Consider the following 21,750-nt stretch of genomic DNA (forward strand, 5'->3'; position numbering starts at 1 on the left):
CTTGGAAGACGATACTCCCCAATCTGCATCCAGGGCCCTTTGCCATCAAGGATCTCCTCCCATGTCCACTCCTCCTGACCACGCTGCTTGGTCCATTTTAGGTAGGAGGTTCTGTAACGCCCGTCGTTAGAAGGAGAAGTGGACCAAAGCGCAGCGTGGTAAGTGTTCATGATAATTTATTTCAAGGCAAATACAAAATAACAAACGGCGAAAAAACGAAACCGCACAGTTCTGTCAGGCTCAGAATGCTAAACAGAAAACAACCTCCCACAAACACAGGTTTGGATTGATGCAAGGGCCTAATGAATTTATTTCAATTGACTGATTTCCTTATATTAACTAACTCACCCATTGTTGCATGTTGCATTTATATTTTTCTTCAGTATATATTCGAGGAAGGAAGCACCTTGCTCTTGAATGCACTATATAAAATAGGCTACAGGTTTCGCAATCAAATCAAATTTATTTATATAGCCCTTCGTACATCAGCTGATATCTCCAAGTGCTGTACAGAAACCCAGCCTAAAACCCCAAACAGCATGCAATGCATGTGAAAGAAGCACGGTGGCTAGGAAAAACTCCCTAGGAAAAACTCCCTAGAAAGGACAAAAACCTAGGAAGAAACCTAGAGAGGAACCAGGCTATGAGGGGTGGCCAGTCCTCTTCTGGCTGTGCCGGGTGGATATTATAACAGAACATGGTCAAGATGTTAAAATGTTCATAAATGACCAGCATGGTCAAATAATAATAATCATAGTAGTTGTCGAGGGTGCAACAAGCACGTCCGGTGAACAGGTCAGGGTTCCATAGCCGCAGGCAGAACAGTTGAAACTGGAGCAGCAATGAACTGGCGGGGAAGTTTGGTGAGAGTTTATCTAGTGTGATCTGATCAAAATGCAATACAAACGGAAATCCTGTTCTCCCACACTCAATGTTTATGTTTACAATGAAATGTTTTACGTCAAAATGCCCATTGTTAGAATGTTTCCAATCAAATTCATGAATTAAGTTACAATGTTTTCATAGTCTAATTTATATCTACATTGTGATTGGATGGTAGCTGTGAGGGTTATCGAATCAGGATTATATCATCTGATCTCCTCAATCTCATTAATGATAGAATGTTCATATTTGAAGATGGCTGAAGGCCCCTTCTCTTTGGCAAATGACAGGAGTGACAAGGAGTGTAGCTGAAAAGCTACAAGCAGCCTGGTCCAGACCAATTGATGAAAGCCTCTGAATAAGTAATGAGTGGTCCACAGTGTAGAATGCTTTAGACAGGTAAATAAAAACGTGTTTCTTCTTATTGTAAATTTCTAAGAAGTAATCCTTAAAATCTACAGTTTATATCACACACCAGGGTTTGAGTCAATTCGGAATTTCTGAATTTAATTCAATTGCCATGCCCAGTGGTGTAAAGTAATTAAGTAAAATACTTTAAAGTACTACTTAAGAAGATTTTTGGGGTATCTGTAATTTACTTTTTTTAAATTTATATTTTTGCCAACTTTTACTTTTACTTCACTACATTCCTAAAGAAAATAATGTACATTTTCCCTGACACCCAAAAGAACTCATTACATTTTGACAGGAAAATTGTCAAATTCACACACTTATCAACAGAACATCTCTGGTCATCCCTACTGCCTCTAATCTGTCTGAAAGTTGGAATGTGCCCCTGGCTATCCATCCCCCCAATAAGAACAACATTTTGCCATCTGGTTTGCTTAATATACGGAATTTGAAGGGGTTTATAGTTTTACTTTGATACTTAAGTACATTTAAAACCAAATACTTTTAGACTTTTACTCAAGTAGTATTTTACTGGGTGACTTTCACTTGAGTTATTTTCTATCGAGGTATCTTTACTTTTAATCAAGTATGACAATTGACTACTTTTTCCACCACTGGCCACACACAGGAACCAGAATTTGAATTGAATTTGAATCAAAGTAAGTAGCATTTAACCATTTCATAGAAATTCAACTGGGACATTAAACATATGAGTCTCATTCTTTTGACAAATATTGTGACTAAAAAAGCATCCGCCACATCTTTCTAACGAATCCAGATACGATTTCAAATATGTCAAACAGTATTCTGTGTGCATGTTTGTCATAATATGTTAGGTTGTTCCCATCCATTCTGGAGTGTTTGATGTAATGCTTTCTGGGAAATGTATTTTTTCATCATATTTAATTACATGTAAGTGAATTATAAATTATTACAGAAAACCTACAAAATAATCTTACAGTATTTCCAGACCACTGTCATTATTTAAAACTATGTTTAGGAGGATTATTTTTTAAATGAACATTTTCAAAACATGGAAGGATCTGACCCTTTTTTTCAGCTTTCACCTAAAATGACATACCCAAATCTAACTGCCTGTAGCTCAGGAACGGAAAGCAAGGATATGCATATTCTTGATACCATTTGAAAGGAAACACTTTTGAAGTTTGTGGAAATTTGAAATTAATATAGGAGAATATAACACATTAGATCTGGTAAAAGGTAATACAAACAAAACAACATGCATCTTTGTGGATGTTTTTTTCCATCGTCTTTGACATGGAAGAAAAAGGCCATAACGCATTATTGCAGTTAAGGCGCAATTTAGATTGTTTTCTGCTAGACGGCTGCAGTGTGTGTGCAAAGTTTCAGATTGATCCAGTGAAGCATTTCAAAACTGGACAATATTTTGTATCAAGTCTGCCTAAATGTGCCGAATTGGTCAATTGATACATTTTCAAGTACATAACTACAGAAAAATGTTGTATTATCATATCATTTTGTATATTAAGTTTACACACTGCCAGGAATGTCATACATGATGCATCATTAGCTTATACTCTAACTTTCACAGGGTGGGTGTGGAGCCAGACACAGCAGGGGTTCAAACTGTAGAACCCAGTTCCTACATTTGAACATAAAAATGTATTTTATCAAACAAAATTATGCTACATTTATCTTTGGGACACTCAGGATGACAAATTAGAGCAAGATTACTGAATGCAAGTACATTATTTACCTTCAGAGGTGAATGTATCAAACCAGTCACCGTGATAAAAGTCTTTGGATGTTGTGCACTCTCCTCAAACAATAGCATGGTCTTTTTTCACTGTAATAGCTACTGTAAACTGGACAGTGCAGTTAGATTAAGAAGAATGTAATCTTTCTGCCCATATAAGACATGTCTATGTCCGGGGAAATGTTCTTGTTACTTACAATTTCATGCTGATCACATTAGCACATGTTAGCTCAACCTTCCCGGTGGAGGGACACCGATCCCGTAGAGGTTTTAAACATAACCATAGACAGGTGCATGATGATGTATGTAATAAATTAGTCATTTGAATGTAAATTAATTTCATTTCATCAATTTCTACTTCCTTGAATTGAAATTCAATTCCAATTCTGCTTCCTGTGGGGTGTGGCCAATTCAAATTCATGAATTGAATTGGAATTAGACCAGTTCCCAACCTAATTCAGAATTGATCCCCAAGCCTATCACGGACATTATGTCTGCGATTACAAAATATATTAGAATCAACAAGTTATTGACAACACATGAAGGAAAATAAATCATAGCTGGATATACTGACGACAGCTATCACTAAAAATAAAACATGGGCTGGACTCTTATGCACATACACACAGCTGTAACCGCTACACAAAGCTCTGTTGTAACCTAGCAACAGCTTCTGCACAGCAGAAGACCAATTCATGTCTCTACTTTAGCTGACTCATTTTTAGACCAAAGAGCATTTAACTTATGTTTGGGGAAAAACAATAATATAAAATAACGTTGGACTCCTGTAATAGTACACAAAGTACCCAGCGGCCAAAACTAATTGCAATGACAAAATTACAAACTGCTATGCCTGCAGCAAAGAGGAATGGTACAAGACCTACACTTCACTTCACTACAGCATGCAGCCCGTCAAAGTGCATCTTAGATCTTCTTTTGGTTTTTCTGCACCTTACGTGTGGAATGATCTACAATGCACTTTAAAATTGGAGGAATTGGGGCCTCTCGGGCATTTCAGATGGTTGATAGGGGACCTTTTTACTAAAGAATGTGTCTGTTTTTTTATCATTGTGTTTTGCTTTTCGCATATTGTGCATAATAATGTGTATATGAATGTGTAGTTTAATGTGTTTATTGTATTTTAATGTGTATTGTTGTGCTATACAGGTGTCATCTGGAAAAGAGACCTTGGTTTCAGCATTGACTCCCTGTCAAAATAAAGGTTAAATTAAAAGGTAACTGATTATGCAAATTAATGGAAAAGCAAAGGATGAAACAGACTTAACGCCTATGAAAAGTGTTCGTTTTTTGCATACTGTGTGGTCACACAGTTTGGAGGGAAGGTATGCTCAGGCGGCAAGAGCATCATGTAACAGGAAGTGTATTAAGATAATCGAGACAGAGAGAGAGGGAGAGAGTCTTTGTTTTTCACTTCTTATTCTGCTAGGACTCATATTGTTACATACTTACAGTATAACAAAATTGTTGAAGCAGTTGTTACAATTTGTTCTGACTATATATCTACATTTACTTTTCATGCCAGTTATGAATTGAACTTAAGTGAGAGAGGGTTGAAACAGAAAGTCTGTCTGAGGGGTATAGTGAGAGACAGGGTGGGAGAGAAAGAAGGATGAGAGAGACTGTGTGTAGGCGTGTGAGAGATGGACAGAGAGATGGATGCAAAATTCTACACATTTTGCATTGAGGCTGAGAGAGTTTGGCAATTTCAAAGCAAATTTCATGTTATTCTACACATTTTTCCATGAGGCTGAGAGAAAATGTTGCAGTTTTACAGCAACCAGAGCCCGTGGGCCATGTGGGGTTGCAGGGTTTTTAGTACGCCAGTGCTGAGACTGTGGTGTGTGTGTGTGTGTGTGTGTGTGCGTGCATGTGTGTGTGTTTTGATTTTGAATTGGAGGGAGAAAGAGAGAGCAAGACTTTAGTTTTTTAGTTTGGGGAGTTTTCCTTGCGTCTCTCCCTGAAGCAGTGACTCTGGGAGAATCTTAAATTGCATACTCGTTGCGTCCTCTCTTCTCCCCTTGCCTCCTTCTCAAAACCCATTGGAGGAGAAGGTCAGAGGGGAGGGACGTCTGGCTTTCTCATCCAATTGGTTTTGAGAGACGAGGAGAGAGGACAGAAGATGTGAGGAGTATGGAATTGAAATCTTCCCTCTGCCAACATGGACTCCCTGATGGCTACAGCAACCTCACAGTAAGTCTTCTATACATTCCTACCCCAGCTGCTTTGGCCCTCTCCTCCTCACCACCACTCTCCAACCACTCCTCCAAGTCTTTGCACTCTCTTTCCTCTTTCTCTTTCTCTCCCTCCCCTCGTTCTCTTTCTCTACTTCCCTCCCTCTTTCTGTCACTCAATCTCACTCTCCCTCGCCCTCTCTCCCTCTCTCTCCCCCTCTCTCTCTCCGCACTCTCTTTCTCTCCCTCGCTCTCTCTTTCTCTCCCTCGCTCTCTCTTTCTCTCCCTCGCTCTCTCTTTCTCTCCCTCGCTCTCTCTTTCTCTCCCTCGCTCTCTCTTTCTCTCCCTCGCTCTCTCTTTCTCTCCCTCGCTCTCTCTTTCTCTCCCTCGCTCTCCCTCTCAAGCCTGGGAGTAATTATAGGCCTATTGCAGGGAGGAGGGAAGAAAAGAAAGGAGAAAGGAAAAAAGGGAGTTGTCTGGAAAACAACTGCTCTCTTACCCCTTGTTCCGATTCCAGGGGCTCGGCTTTGACTCGGACTGCAGGCATTCCATCAAGCATTAACATCCTGTTCTCGGGCCGTCTGTGGAGGAAGAGAGGAAGGGGGAGGCGGTGTAAGACGGACGCTGAGTTTGACCATGACTAAGCATCTTAGTTTGACACACATAGTATCGTACGTCAGCTCATGCTTTTTACTGTATTTCTAACTAAAAGAACAGTAAACTGTGTAAAAATAAAGAAAGTGGCACACTTACACATGCTTAGGGCTTAAATGCTTACAATTAGCTAAATAGCCAGGCATTGTGCTGTACATCCTGTATGTACACTGACAAACATAAACGTAAGCACAATGACATATACCAAGAAACAGTCACATATAAGAACACACACACAGTCCACTCTCTCTCTGTCTAAACAAGTCACAGCTTTCTGTTTGTTACTACTGTGTTCACTGACATCACTTGTCTGCATGATTGTTCCGGTATGTTTACAAATAATCAATTTGTAATAGACATACAGCATAGTGACCATATCTATATTCCCATAAAACTAATGCACAGGAGCACAACCATGGAGATCCTGTTAATTTATATTGGCACAACCATACAATATGTATGCATCTCAACACCATATCCCATAAATAGTGCACTACTTTTGACTAGAGCAATATACACTGAGTGTACAAAACATTAGGAACACCTTCCTAATATTTAATTGCAGCCCCTTTGCCCTCAGAACATCCTCAATTCGTCTGGGCACAGACTCCACAAGTAATTCATGCAAGCAGTAAAATCAGATTAAAAAAAACCATAAAAATACACCTTATGGAAAAGAGGCACAGACACAAGCACAGACACAAGCAATATACACACATGTACACACGGGATTGTGTGTTTTATGTGGTAGTAGAGTAGTGGCCTGAGGGCACACACTTAATGTGTTGTGAAATGCAATGTAATGTTTTTAATTGTATAAAACTACCTCAATTTTGCTGGACCCCAGGAACCCCTGCCTTGGCAGCAGCTAATGGGGATCCATAATAAATACAAAGCTTTCAAATAAAATCGAATTTTATTTGTCACATGAGTCGAATACAATAGGTAGAGCATACAGTGAAATGCTTACTTATAAGCCGTTAACCAACAATGCAGTTTTAAGAAAAATAAGTGTTAAGTAAAAAATACATTTTTTTTTTTAAATAACAAATAATTAAAGAGCAGCAGTAAAATAACAATAGGGGGTACCGGTACAGAGTCAATGTGCGGGGGCACAGGTTAGTTGAGGTAATTGAGGTAATATATACATAGACAAACAGAGAGTAGCAGCAGCGTAAAAGAGGGGGGTCTTTTAGAGGATCTGAGGACACATGACAAATCTTTTCAGTCTCCTGAGGGGGAATAGGCTTTGTCATGCCCTCTTCACGACTGTCTTGGTGTATTTGGACCATGATAGTTTGCTGGTGATGTGGACACCAAGGAACTTGAAGCTCTCAACCTGCTCCACTACAGACCTGTTGATGAGATTGGGGGTCTGCTTGGTCCTCCTTTTCCTGTAGTCCACAATCATCTCGTTTGTCTTGATCACGTTGAGGGAGAGGTTGGTATCCTGGCACCACACTGCCAGGTCTCTGACGACCTCCCTATAGGCTGTCTCATCATTGTCGGTAATCAGGCCTAACACTGTTGTGTCGTCGGGAAAACTTAATGATGGTGTTGGAGTCGTGCTTGGCCATGCAGTCATGGGTGACCACAGAGTACAGGAGGGGACTGAGCACACACCCCTGAGGGGCCTCTGTGTTGAGGATCAGCGTGGAAGTTGTGTTGTTACCTACCCTTACTACCTGGGGGCGGCCCATCAGGAAGTCCAGAATCCAGTTGCAGAGGGAGGTGTTTAGTCCCAGGGTACTTAGGTTAGTGATGATATTTCAGGGCACTATGGTGTTGAACGCTGAGCTGTAGTCAATGAATAGCATTCTCACGTAGGTGTTAATTTTGTCCAGTTGGGAAAGGGCAGTCTGGAGTGCAATAGAGATTGCATCATCTGTGGATCTTTTGGGTCGGTATGCAAGTTGGAGTGGGTCTAGAGTTTCTAGGATAATGGTGTTGATGTGAGCCATGACCAGCCTTTGCACTTCATGGCTACTGCCGTGAGTGCTACGGGTTGGTAATCATTTAGGCAGGTTACCTTGGTGTTTTTGGGCATAGGGACTATGGTGGTCTGCTTGAAACATTTGTATTACAGGCTCGGTCAGGGACAGGTTGAAAATGTCAGTGAAGACAATTGGCAGGTGGTCAGCGCATGCTCGGAGTACACGTCCTGGTAGTCCATCTGGCCCTGCCGTCTTGTGAATGTTGACCTGTTTAAAGGTCTAACTCACATCAGCTTATTTATAAAAGGCAATGTTTTCTCTGACATTCAAATACGATGGTAGGTTCATGCAATGCTTTTAACATAAAAGAGATCTCTCAACCCCTACTCTTGTCCATGGTGGTCAGCGAACCCACAACCTTCTGGCCCGTAGTCCTGTGCTCTATCAGAATTTCGGCATTACCATGTAATGCTTACAAGACGAACAGTTTCTAAAACTGCATATTTAAAGGGCTCTCACGGTAGACATGTTCTCTGCTATCCACTTTGTTTTAATTATTATTTTGTGCATAGGGGAGTTATTTTCCTTTTTATTTTAGCATTCAGGGAGAGTTTAGGTAAAGTATTTTTTGCTAAAGGGAGGACCATCCATTTATATTTCAGAGAGGTCTGATTTTCTCCATGTAACCCTTATTATAAATAATGTTCACTCCCTAAAGCATATTTGAAACAAGAAAGTACTATGTATGTGTTACTAAATCGGAATCTTACTATATCCTTCACAGTCACATAAGCATACAGTACAAACACACACACCATACATCCATATCACCAATCAGCCATCAATCTGCCCCACAGAAACCTCTCACAATAACAGACACACAAAGAACACTCATCCAATAATGTGGGCAGCTCCTCAGCATTAGTATGAAGTGTGTAAAACACCAGGGTAAATTCCTAGTGGCAATGCGCCATCAGCGCTCTATTTTGCTCCCCTCTCCTCCTCCTCACATTGCTAGAGGCTGGAGTGAGGCTCCACCCATGATTGCCATAGCAACGCTATCTAGGCCCAAGACCTACAGCCGAAGGACATCCTGGACAACAATACAATAGCTCCAAAGCCAGGACTACTTGGGGGATTCAGACCCACACACACACACACACACACACACACACACACACACACACACACACACACACACACACACACACACACACACACACGTAATGTCTCATGCAAGGTTACTCATCACGTATGAAGTGTGGTTCCGTGTGGTTTGTGTGCATGTGGTTATCCGGGTATTCAGGCTGATAGCCTAAAGGCTCAGACTTTACTGTTTCCATCTACTGTACTGGGCCATGGCTTCGGTGGACCTGCTCTAACTTGGAGTCAAGCCCAGGCCACTGGTACTTTTCAGCCTCCATTTACATACTGTATCAATGGCTAACTGTGAACTTTAATGATCCTGATGGAAACACAATAACACTAGAGCTGACCTTAACATAAAACACTGGCGACACCCTAGTGTGAGGGGATGTCCTAGTGGAAATGCACCATGAGAAAGGTTTTTTCTCTCCTTTCAATTGATCACCTCACAGACATACACCATGTTTAACTCTACAACTGCTAAAGCAGTCATTTTGACTGCTATGAATAAAACAAATATGTATTACTCTACCATTTTTAAAGTCATGCACCCCTCCGTTCTTGACTTTTCCTAAATAAGTCTACCGTAATTTCCAGACTATTAAGCACACCTGAATATAAGCCGCACCCACTGAATTTAAAAAATATATATTATTTTGAACATAAATAAGCTGCACATGTCTATAAGCCGCAGGTGCCTACCGGTACATTGAAACAAATTAACTTTACACAGGCTTTAACGAAACACGGCTTGTAACAAAAATAAATAGGCTTTAACGAAACACGGCTTGTAACAAAAATAAATAGGCTTTAACGAAACACGGCGTGTAACAAAAATAAATAGGCTTTAATGAAACACAGCTTGTAACAAAAAATAAAAAATAGCAGTAAACAGTAGCCTACCAAGAAAGTCATTGGTCACCACCTTCCTCCTCCTGTGCACTGAAACTATCTCCTTCGGTGTCGGAGTTGAATAGCCTCAGAATTGCTTCATCTGATATTGGATCGTTTTCATTGTCGCTCTCGTCACTTTCATCTGGAGGCAAATCCCCCGCTGAGCCCTCTTCAACACGCAGCAGTCCAGCCTTTCGAAACCCGTTGATGATAGTGGATTTTTTGACAATGCTCCACGCTGTCAGGACCCACAAATTTGAAAGTGGGAAAAATCCATATATTAGCCGCGTCATTGTTTAAGCCGCGAAGTTCAAAGCGTGGGAAAAAAGTTACGGCTTATAGTCCGGAATTTACGGTATTGTTAGAATCTTAATATCACAAACAGAACTGGAGTTTTAACCAGTTTAAGGTTTTCCCCTGTTGCACCCTCCTCCCAATCACACCAATAATTGCCTCGAAACTGAACCAAACTATACAGAAATGAATTAGACGCATAACAGATAAGTAAATAAATTATGTAAAGTATGATGGGGAGAAAGTAGGTGAATGGGTGAGTTGATGAGCGACAGGAAGTGAACAATGCATAATTATGTAATCACCAATTGTGATTGAAGAACAGGGCGGGCCATTCTATTGTATTGATTTGTTCTATTTATTATCTCAAAATGGTATGTACCCTATATCAGTCAACCAAATCGAAATAGTCTTATCAGTCTACTCTCTGAGTGTGCATAATTGTACCTGCTGAACGGCTTTCAATATCTGGGAAAATATCCACATCAGGCAACAGGTGAGCGAGTGTCAAAAAATGTGGTAATGAGGCTTGTGGAACCTTACAATGGCAAGGGGAGAAATGTCACCATGGGCAATTTCTTCACTTCACTGTAATTGGCCGGCACCATGAACAAAGTGATTCCTCCCTCTGCGCAAAATAAGGCACCTGCACAGCCGTTGTACTCCACAATGGTTCTGAAGAATGACAAGATGACAAGGACACAATAAAATAAAATAGTATTTCTAACATGTGCCGAATACAACAGATGTAGACCTAACCATGAAATGCTTACTTACAAGCCCTTAAACAACAATGCAGTTGAAAAAAAATAGTTAACTTCTTTGGGATAGGGGGCAGTATTTTCACGGCCGGATAAAAAACGTACCCGATTTAATCTGGTTACTACTCCAGCCCAGAAACTAGAATATGCATATAATTAGTAGATTTGGATAGAAAACACTCTACAGTTTCTAAAACTGTTTGAATGGTGTCTGAGTATAACAGAACTCATATGGCAGGCCAAAACCTGAGAAGATTCCATACAGGAAGTGCCCTGTCTGACAATTTGTTGTCCTTCTGTTGCATCTCTATCAACATTACAGCATCTGTGCTGTAACGTGACACTTTCTAAGGCTTCCATTGGCTCTCTAAAGCCGCCAGAAAGTGGAATGGGGTGTCTGCTGTCTCTGCGCAAAGTACAACAGCTCTGTTTGTGAGTGGTCAGCCTGGGGACAGTGAGATTGAGATGCGTGGTCACGAGACTTCTCCATGTTTTTCTTTCTCTCTCTGAATGGATACCCGATTTAATCTGATTATTACTCCTGCCCAGAAACTAGAATATGCATATAATTATTAGCTTTGGATAGAAAACAATCTAAAGTTCCTAAAACTGTTTGAATGGTGTCTGTGAGTATAACAGAACTCATTTGGCAGGCCAAAACCTGAGAAGATTTCATGCAGGAAGTGGCCTGTCTGACAATTTCTTGGCCTTCTTAATTATCTCTATCCAATACAGGGGATCTCTGCTGTTACGTGACACTTCCTACGGCTCCCATGGGCTCTCAGAAGGCGGCAAAAAGCTGAATCGTGGCTTTGCAGGCTCTGGCTGAAAAACAGCGCGTTTGGATAGTGGCCAGTCACAGTACTATGAAACTGAGGCGCATGCACGAGTCGACTCCATTGTTTATTTTTTCTCTCTTTGAACGAAAACCACCACTCCCGGTCGGAATATTATCGCTTTTTTACGAGAAAAATTGCATAAAAATTTATTTTAAACAGCGGTTGACATGCTTCGAAGTACGGTAATGGAATATTTAGATTTTTTTTGTCCCGAAATGCGTCGTGCGCGTGACCCTTATTTACACTTCGGATAGTGTCTTGAACGCACGAACAAAAAGCCGCTATTTGGATATAACTATGGATTATTTTGAACCAAACCAACATTTGTTATTGAAGTAGCAGTCCTGGGAGTGCATTCTGACGAAGAACACCAAAGGTAATCAAACTTTTCTAATAGTAAATCGGAGTTTGGTGAAGGCTAAACTTGCTGGGTTTCTAAATAGCTAGCCCTGTGATGCCGGGCTATGTACTCAGAATATTGCAAAATGTGCTTTCACCAAAAAGCTATTTTAAAATCGGACATAGCGAGTGCATAAAGGAGTTCTGTATCTATAATTCTTAAAACAATTGTTATGTTTTTTTGTGAACGTTTATCGTGAGTAATTTAGTAAATTCACCGGAAGGGTTCGGTGGGAATGCTAGTTCTGAACATCACATGCTAATGTAAAAAAGCTGGTTTTTGATATAAATATGAACTTGATTGAACAAAATATGCATGTATTGTATAACATAATGTCCTAGGGTTGTCATCTGATGAAGATCAAAGGTTAGTGCTGCATTTAGCTGTGTTTTTGTTTTTTGTGACATTATATGCTAGCTTGAAAAATGGGTGTCTGATTATTTCTGTCTGGGTACTCTGCTGACATAATCTAATGTTTTGCTTTCGCTGTAAAGCCTTTTTGAAATCGGACAGTGTGGTTAGATAAAGGAGAGTCTTGTCTTTAAAATGCTGTAAAATAGTCATATGTTTGAAAAATTTTAGTTTTTGTATTTTTGAGGAATTTGTAATTCGCGCCACGCCTATCATTGGATACTGGAGCAGGTGTTCCGCTAGCGGAACGTCTAGATGTAAGAGGTTAACCTGTTAGGGCTAGGGGGCAGTATTGACACGGCTGGATAAAAAACGTACCCGATTTAATCTGGTTACTACTCCTGCCCAGTAACTAGAATATGCATATAATTATTGGCTTTGGATAGAAAACACCCTAAAGTTTCTAAAACTGTTTCAATGGTGTCTGTGAGTATAACAGAACTCATATGGCAGGCAAAAACCTGAGAAGATTTCATGCAGGAAGTGGCCTGTCTGACAAGGTGTCGTTCTTCTTGTCTCTGTTTATTGAAGAGTGAGGATCTTAGCTATAACGTGACACTTCCTACGGCTGCCATAGGCTCTCAGAAGGCGGCAAAATGCTGAATCGTGGCTTTGCAGGCTCTGGCTGAAAAAAAGTAGCGTGTTTGGGTAGTGGCTGGTTACATTACTGTGAGACTCAGGCTCGTGCCCGCGTCGACCGAAGCTTTCTTTTCCTTTGTCTGTTTACCTAAAAGGATATTCCCGGTTGGAATATTATCGCTTTTGTACGAGAAAAATGGCATAAAAATGGATTTTAAACAGCGGTTGACATGCTTCGAAGTACGGTAATGGAATATTTCGATTTTTTTTGTCACGAATTGCGCCACGCGCGCGACCCTTATTTACCATTCGGATAGTGTCTGGAACGCACGAACAAAACGCCGCTATTCGGATATAACGATGGATTATTTTGGACCAAACCAACATTTGTTATTGAAGTAGAAGTCCTGGGAGTGCATTCTGACGAAGACAACAAAAGGTAATCAAACTTTTGTAATAGTAAATCTGATATTGGTGAGTGCTAAACTTGCCGGGTGTCTAAATAGCTAGCCCGTGATGGCTGGGCTACGTACTTAGAATATTGCAAAATGTGCTTTCACCAAAAAGCTATTTTAAAATCGGACATATCGAGTGCATAGAGGAGTTCTGTATCTATAATTCTTAAAACAATTGTTATGCTTTTTGTGAACGTTTATCGTGAGTAATTTAATAAATCGTTAGTGAATTTGCCGGAAGTTTGCGGGGGGTATGCTAGTTCTGAACGTCACATGCTAATGTAAAAAGCTGGTTTTTGATATAAATATTAACTTGATTGAACAAAACATGCATGTATTGTATAACATAATGTCCTAGGGTTGTCATCTGATGAAGATCATCAAAGGTTAGTGCTGCATTTAGCTGTCTTCTGGGTTTTTGTGACATTATATGCTAGCTTGAAAAATGGGTGTCTGATTATTTCTGGCTTGGTACTCTGCTGACATAATCTAATGTTTTGCTTTCGTTGTAAAGCCTTTTTGAAATCGGACAGTGTGGTTAGATTAACGAGTCTTTTTTTTAATTTTTTTTATTCTGTCTCTCACTGTTCAAATAAACATACCATTACAATTATAGACTGATCATTTCTTTGTCAATGGGCAAACGAACAAAATCAGCAGGGGATCAAATACTTTTTCCCCCTCACTGTATTTCAAGGCCTACCTTCAAACTCAGTGCCTCTTTGCTTGACATCATGGGAAAATCAAAATAAATCAGCCAAGACCTCAGAAAGAACAATTGTAGACCTCTACAGGTCTGGTTCATTCTTGGGAGAAATATCCAACCGCCTGAAGGTACCACGTTCATCTGTACAAACAATAGTACGCAAAAATAAAAACCAAAAGTGCGAATCAATCCTAGAGCAACAGCAAAGAACCTTGTGAAGATGCTGTATTAAACAGGTACAAACGTATCTATATCCACAGTAAAACGAGTCCTATATCGACATAACCTGAAAGGCCGCTCAGCAAGGAGGAAGCCTCTGCTCTAAAACTACCATAAAAAAGCCAGACTACGGTTTGCAACTGCACATGAGGACAAAGATTTTACTTTTTGGAGAAATGTCCTCTGGTCTGATGAAACAAAAACAGAACTGTTTGGCCATAATGACCATCGTTATGTTTGGAGGAAACAGGGGAGGCTTGCAAGCTGAAGAACACCATCCCAACCGTGAAGAAACGGCGTGGCAGCATCATGGGGGTGCTTTGTTGCAGGAGGGACTGGTGTACTTCACAAAATAGATGGCATCATGAGGAATGGAAATTATGTGGATATATTGAAGTAACATGTCAAGACATCAGTCAGGAAGTTAAAGCTTGGTCGCAAATGGGTCTTCCAAATGGACAATGACCCGAGCATACTTCCAAAGTTGTGTCAGAATGGCTTAAGGACAGCAAAGTCAAGGTATTGGAGTGGCCATCACAAAGCCCTGACCTCAATCCCATAGAAAATATGTGGGCAGAACTGAAAAAGCGTGTGCGAGCATGGAGGCCTACAAACCTGATTCAGTTACACTAGATCTGTCAGGATGACTGGGCCAAAATTCACCCAACTTATTGTGGGAAGCTTGTGGAAGGCCACCCGGAATGTTTAACCCAAGTGAAACAATTTAAAGGCAATGCTACCAAATACGAATTGAGTGTATGTAAACTTCTGACCATTTGGGAATGTGATGAAAGATATAAAAGCTGAAATATATAATTCTCTCTACTATTATTCTGACATTTCACATTCTTAATATAAAGTGGTGATCCTAACTGAGCTAAGACAGGGAATTTTTACTAGGATTAAATGTCAGGAATTTTGAATAACTGAGTTTAAATGTAGTTAGCTAAGGTGTATGTAAACTTCCTACTTCAACTCTAGGTCCTGAATGACAGGAAGCTTGACGTACTGGGCTGTACTCACTACCCTCTGTAGTGCCATACCAGGCGGTGAGTTCAGGATGCAACAAGTCAGGATGCTCTCGATGGTGCAGCTGTAGGACTTTGTGAGGATCTGGGGACCCATGCCAAATCTTTTCATTCTCCAGAGGGGGAAAAGGCGTTGTCGTGCCCTCTTCACAACTTTTTTGGTGTGTTTATACCAATAAAGAGAGAACTGGAGACTATTTCGCACTACAACCAAACAAAGGTATGTTAAAGTGTGTCAAGCAAGTGAAAGTTCCGAAGGCTTGTGTCATTTGACCATGCGTCTTGACGACCGTGCATCTTGGTGGTTTTATTTCGTCATAAAAATAAGCTGTTACCGTGTTCCAACACATATGCTTTCTGTTTCATAGTTGTAACAAAGACACCCCACGAATAAACTTGATTGAACACTTGAATATTTGTTTTTGGTGTTTTTTGTTTTTACATATAGCCTACAGTAACAAACTAATGAAAATGATATTGTGTTATTTGAAATAAAATAAAAATGTATTCTGTTACCCAAGGCAAAATTAATATTTTTGCAATAGCGTACATGAAATGTATTAGAACTATTAGAAATGTTAAACAATTAGAATGTTGCATTCAGAATGACTCCTCGTTAGCTTGAAGAATGGTCCCTCGAGGCCCAAAGGTTCTAGTGTTAAAGGGAAAATTCACCCTGGCTCTACCACGGCATATGGTCATTACTATATTAACAACATTAGGTTTTTGTCACAAACATCTAAATTATCCAAACCACAAGCTATAATGACCACATTTTCATTTCAGTGGTAGAATCAGGAAGTTTCGACTTCCTGTGCATTCGTCTGCTCATAGTGAAGCACAAAGTCCGCAACTCATAGTGAATGCAGATACCGCCCGCTTGGTAGATAGGGCATGCCCACAAACTTGGATGATGGCGTTGTTTACTTTGAATGAACAACACACACTAATCTCAGAACTTCTCTAGGCAATATTTTTTATTTTAAATTTGTTTTTCACTAATGTTTGTCATCATGTGCCTGGCTGTGCTAATTACAAACAAGCTAGTGGCTTAAATAATTATGTTTACGGTGACCAAATATTATCAGAGGAATTTTCAGGCTGAACTGATTGAGAGGTGCAATTTCTCCTCAATCTCACATACACAACAATACACACTGTGTAAGAACAGCCCTCCTAAGACTGTTCACACCTTCTGCAGCCCTCTCAACAACAGCTCCCAATATCCCTCACTGTCCCTAAACAATACACTAGCCTGTCTCTAAACACTTACCTATATGTCCCATGCGGTTGACACCTTTACCAACAAACGCATGTTACCCTACGCCCTTCCACAAAAAGTGTAAAATGCTAACACCACAACCATGATTTTCCAGGAAAAGTGCAGTACCAGAAAATCTTCTGCAAGAGGTCCGAAGAGTTGGTGGTTAAGAAGGTCTATGAGCCCTACAACACTTTCGGCAGAGTCTTATCCAGCAGGCCACAAGCACAAAGAGTCTCAGCTTCTCCAGCCCACCATGCCAAACACCATTGCCAGTGTACCAAAGCCTTTTTGAAATCGGACAGTGTGGTTAGATAAAGGAGAGTCTTGTCTGCATTAAAATGCTGCGGAAAATAGTCCAATGCTTAAAAATAGACGTGGTAACCGAATTACTAATTCCACCAAAAACGTCCATTCAACTAACATATGACCATTTTACAGCATTTTAAAGACAAGACTCTCCTTTATCTAACCACACTGTCCGATTTCAAAAAGGCTTTACAGCGAAAGCAAAACATTAGATTATGTCAGCAGAGTACCCAGCCAGAAATAATCAGACACCCATTTTTCAAGCTAGCATATAATGTCACAAAAAACAAAACCACAGCTAAATGCAGCACTAACCTTTGATGATCTTCATCAGATGACAAGCCTAGGACATTATATTATACAATATATGCATGTTTTGTTCAATCAAGTTCATATTTATATCAAAAAACAGCTTTTTACATTAGCATGTGACGTTCAGAACTACCATTCCCACCGAACACTTCCGGCGAATTTACTAAATTACTCACGATAAACGTTCACAAAAAACATAACAATTATTTTAAGAATTATAGATACAGAACTCCTTTATCCACTCGCTATGTCCGATTTTAAAATTGCTTTTCGGTGAAAGCACATTTTGCAATATTCTGAGTAGATAGCACGCCATCACAGGCTAGCTATTTTGACACCCACCAAGTTTGACCCTCACCAAACTCCGATTGACTATTAGAAAAGTTTGATTACCTTTCCTGTTCTTCGTCAGAATGCACTCCCAGGACTTCTACTTCAATAACAAATGTTGGTTTGGTTCAAAATAATCCATAGTTATATCCAAATAGCGCCGTTTTGTTCGTGCGTTCAAGACACTATCCAAGGGTGATGAAGGGTTATCCGCCCGACGCGTTTCGTGACAAAAAAAATCTAAATATTCCATTACCGTACTTCGAAGCATGTCAACCGCTGTTAAAAATCAATTTTTATGCTATTTTTCTCGTAAAAAAGTGATAATATTCCGACCAGGAGTAGTTGTTTACGTTCAAAGACGAAAGAATAAAAACATGGAGTCGCCTCGTGCACGCGCCTCCAGTCTCTGTTCTCTGATCGACCACTATCAAAATGCGCTAATGTTTTTCATCCAGGGCCTGCAAAGCTACCATTCAGCTTTTTGACGCCTTCTTAGAGCCTATGGGAGCCGTAGGAATTGTCACGTAACAGCAGAGATCCCTTGTTTTGGATAGAGATGATCAAGAAGGCCAAGAAATGGTCAGACAGGGTACTTCCTGTACAGAATCTTCTCAGGTTTTGGCCTGCCAAATGAGTTCTGTTATACTCACAGACACCATTCAAACAGTTTTAGAAACGTTGGAGTGTTTTCTATCCAAAGCTAATAAGTATATGCATATTCTAGTTTCTGGGCAGGAGTAATAATCAAATTAAATCGGGTACGTTTTTATATCCAGCCGTGTCAATACTGCCCCCTAGCCCTAACAGGTTAACAATAATTTAAGCTTTCTGCCAATATCAGATATGTCTGTGTCCTGGGAAATGTTCTTGTTACTTACAACCTCATGCTAATCGCATTAGCCTATGTTAGCTCAACCGTTCCACCGATCCCAAAGAAGTTTTAATGAACTGTCTGAGAGCAGCTTCCCCATAGGAAATCAATGGGCAGAGCAGGGCAATGGTGGTCTATGTAATGACCACCCAGCTAACAGCAGAGGGGGAGTTAACACTGAGTAATGACATAATGAAGTGACTATCTCTAAAGGAGGTAACATTGGAAAACTTTAACTGGATTTAATTGTGTTGATTGATTCTGCTCTTTTCTTTTGAAAGACTTGTAGCTTTCCCTATGTGTGATCGAATGACAGAATGCATCATAAGATGATGGAACATATCGACTACCATGACGTAAACGTAAATGTAAACCATCATATCACTTTACCTCAAGGTTAAAAAAAATCATGGTTTTAACCACAACCAAAAATAGAAAGTTTGGATTGAAGTGACCAGCTAGAATTTGCAGCTTTCAATGAAGGGTCGCAAAATGTGACTAAATAATTGGATTACAGAGTTTAATAGTCACATGTACAGGGTTACAGATGTAATTACAGGGTACAATGGCATTCATGAGCTCCGATCTCCAACAATCAAATCAAAGTTTATTTGTCACGTGCGCCAGATACAGCACCTTACAGTGAAATGCTTACTTACAGGCTCTAACCAATAGTGCGAAAAAAAGGTCTGTCTGTTTCTGTGTGTGTGTGTGTGTGTGTGTGTGTGTGTGTGTGTGTGTGTGTGTGTGTGTGTGTGTGTGTGTAAGTAAAGAAATAAAACAATAATAAAAAGACATTTGAAAATAAGAGTAGCAAGGCTATATACAGACACCGATTAGTCAGGCTTATTGAGGTAGTATGTACATGTAGGTATGGTTAAAGTGACCATGCACATATGATGAACAGATAGTAGCAGTAGCGTAAAAAGAGGGGTTGGCGGGTGGTGGGACACTGCATATAGCCCGTTTAGCCAATGTGCGGGAGCACTGGTTGGTCGGACCAATTGAGATAGTACGTACATGAACATATAGTTAAAGTGACTATGCATATAAGATTAACAGAGAGTAGCAGCAGCGTAAAAGAGGGGTTGGGGGGGGGGCACACAATGCAAATAGCCCGGGTAACCATTTGGGTACCTGTTCAGGAGTAATATGGCTTGGGGGGGAAAAAATGCAGGACAAAGTGAAATAAAACAAATATAATAAAAATAGACAATGTAAAAATATAGATAATAATATATACATATGTGGCAATGATAAAGGTCCATCGGGGTGGGAGCATCGGGGTGGGAGCAGGGTAAAATGTAAATTGAAGTCTGTGGGGGGGAAATGTCCATAGGGGGAGCAGCATCTGGGGAGGGGGGGCCGTTTTTTTATTATTATTTAACCTTTATTTAACTAGGCAAGTCAGTTAAGAACAAAATTCTTAAATTACAATGACGGCCTACCCCGGGCCAAACCTTCCCCTCACCCGGACAATGTTGGGTCAATTGTGCTGAGTGGTGCAGCAGTGGTGGCTATTCAGCCGCCTAATGGTCTGGGGGTAGAAGCTATTGGCCAGTCTAACAGTTTTTGCCATGATGCTCCTATACTGCCCCCGTCTGCGTGATGGAAACGTGGAAAACAGGCCATGGCTTTTGCTACTATCTCCAGACTAGGTAAGCCAGTGCTGTTGTAGTCCATCAGCAATATACAACTCTGTGTGTGGGAGAGATGGAAAGATAGGGAGAGATAAAGGAGAGGAGAGGACATTAAGATCATCTTTCCATATGCTCTGCTCTGCTCCAAAATGAAATGATCATCCCAGGTGTGAGGGAGAATTGGTGGGGGTTGAAGTGGGCTGTGGAGTATTGAGGCATTTACAACCCCCTCCCCCCTCCACTGACCCCCACTTAATCCCCAGAGAGGAACCAGGCTAGAATAAGGCCAAGTCTACCCCCCAAAAATGAAGGGGGTGGGGACAAAGGTTGTATGTCAGAGTGTGTGTGTGTGTCAGACAGAGAAAGTGGGTGTGTGTGCTCGTGCATGCGGCATGTTTGCATGAATGTGTATGTTTTACTATTTTGTGTGTGTCCCCAACTGGAGCTTCCATCCACCACCCTCCTCCCTCTTCCATCTCCCCTCCTAACTCCCTGATGGCTATCAGCTCTCTGGTGACTGGGCCAATCAGCTGGTGTAAAGGGATAAGGCCCAACGAGGCACAGCCAGACAGAATGACTAACGGATCAATAGGAAGTGACAGGCCTCCGAAGAAAATACTGAACTTCAGGGACCCATGGTAACCCCATATTCACACACACACACACACACACACACACACACACACACACACACACACACACACACACACACACACACACACACATTCCAGCAGTCCAGTCCATTCATTGTGCAACTGAAACTCTTTTTTAATGTAATTCTTTAGAGTCTAACATGTTAGGGAAGTGGGGGAGTTCTAAGCTGACATATGGAATTGTTTTAAGATGGTCATACATTTAGCTATTTGATTTTGAGTTTTAGGACCCCTTTAGATATCAAAATAATATTGACGCTCATAGAAACGCAAAAACGACAATCAAAAAAAATAACTCTTAAGAAACAAGGAATTGAAGTGTCTGCCCTATATCTAGGCGATATATATATATAAAAAAACTCGAAACTACCTTCATACACCATTCGTTTTTTAAAACCTGTACCGGTTACCTTCAGGCAAATCCCGTGACACCATCATGTTCATGAGAATCTACCCTTTCCAAAGAGGGGTCATAGAAGTGGGCCAAACCATTCGGACTCTACAGACGTTTACAAAACAGAAGTTGGCACATCGACAGTACCGACTTTGGACAAGTCTCCTGACACTTGTGGGGGACGTAGAGCAAAACGGAGAACACCAGCATGTTCGAGGGTGTCTCCCCTTTCCATAGAGGGGTCATAGTAGTGGGCCATTCAGATGCTACAGACGAATCGAATCACATCCCTCTCTTAACAAAAACACTTTCATCATGTTTCATATTACATGCACAACCCATAGTATGGAAACGTTGGCTATGTAGTGTTTGTACTTTCCAAGTTACTGTCACACCCTGACCTGAGAGAGGCATTTTATTTCTCTATTTTGTTA

At 40.6% G+C, this 21,750-nt stretch overlaps 1 protein-coding gene across 1 annotated transcript in view; it reads right to left on the minus strand.

The window, feature by feature from the left end:
- LOC106586046 (Krueppel-like factor 12) overlaps positions 1–21,750 on the minus strand; it is a 166,381-nt gene that overhangs the window by 117,493 nt on the left and 27,138 nt on the right. The window contains exon 2 of the mRNA XM_045707797.1: positions 5,723–5,804. Within this exon, the coding sequence (XP_045563753.1) occupies positions 5,723–5,804 (82 nt within the window). The remainder of the gene's footprint in view (positions 1–5,722; positions 5,805–21,750) is intronic.

Source organism: Salmo salar, chromosome ssa25 (assembly GCF_905237065.1).
Source record: "Salmo salar chromosome ssa25, Ssal_v3.1, whole genome shotgun sequence".
Classification (NCBI taxonomy): Eukaryota; Metazoa; Chordata; class Actinopteri; order Salmoniformes; family Salmonidae; genus Salmo; species Salmo salar.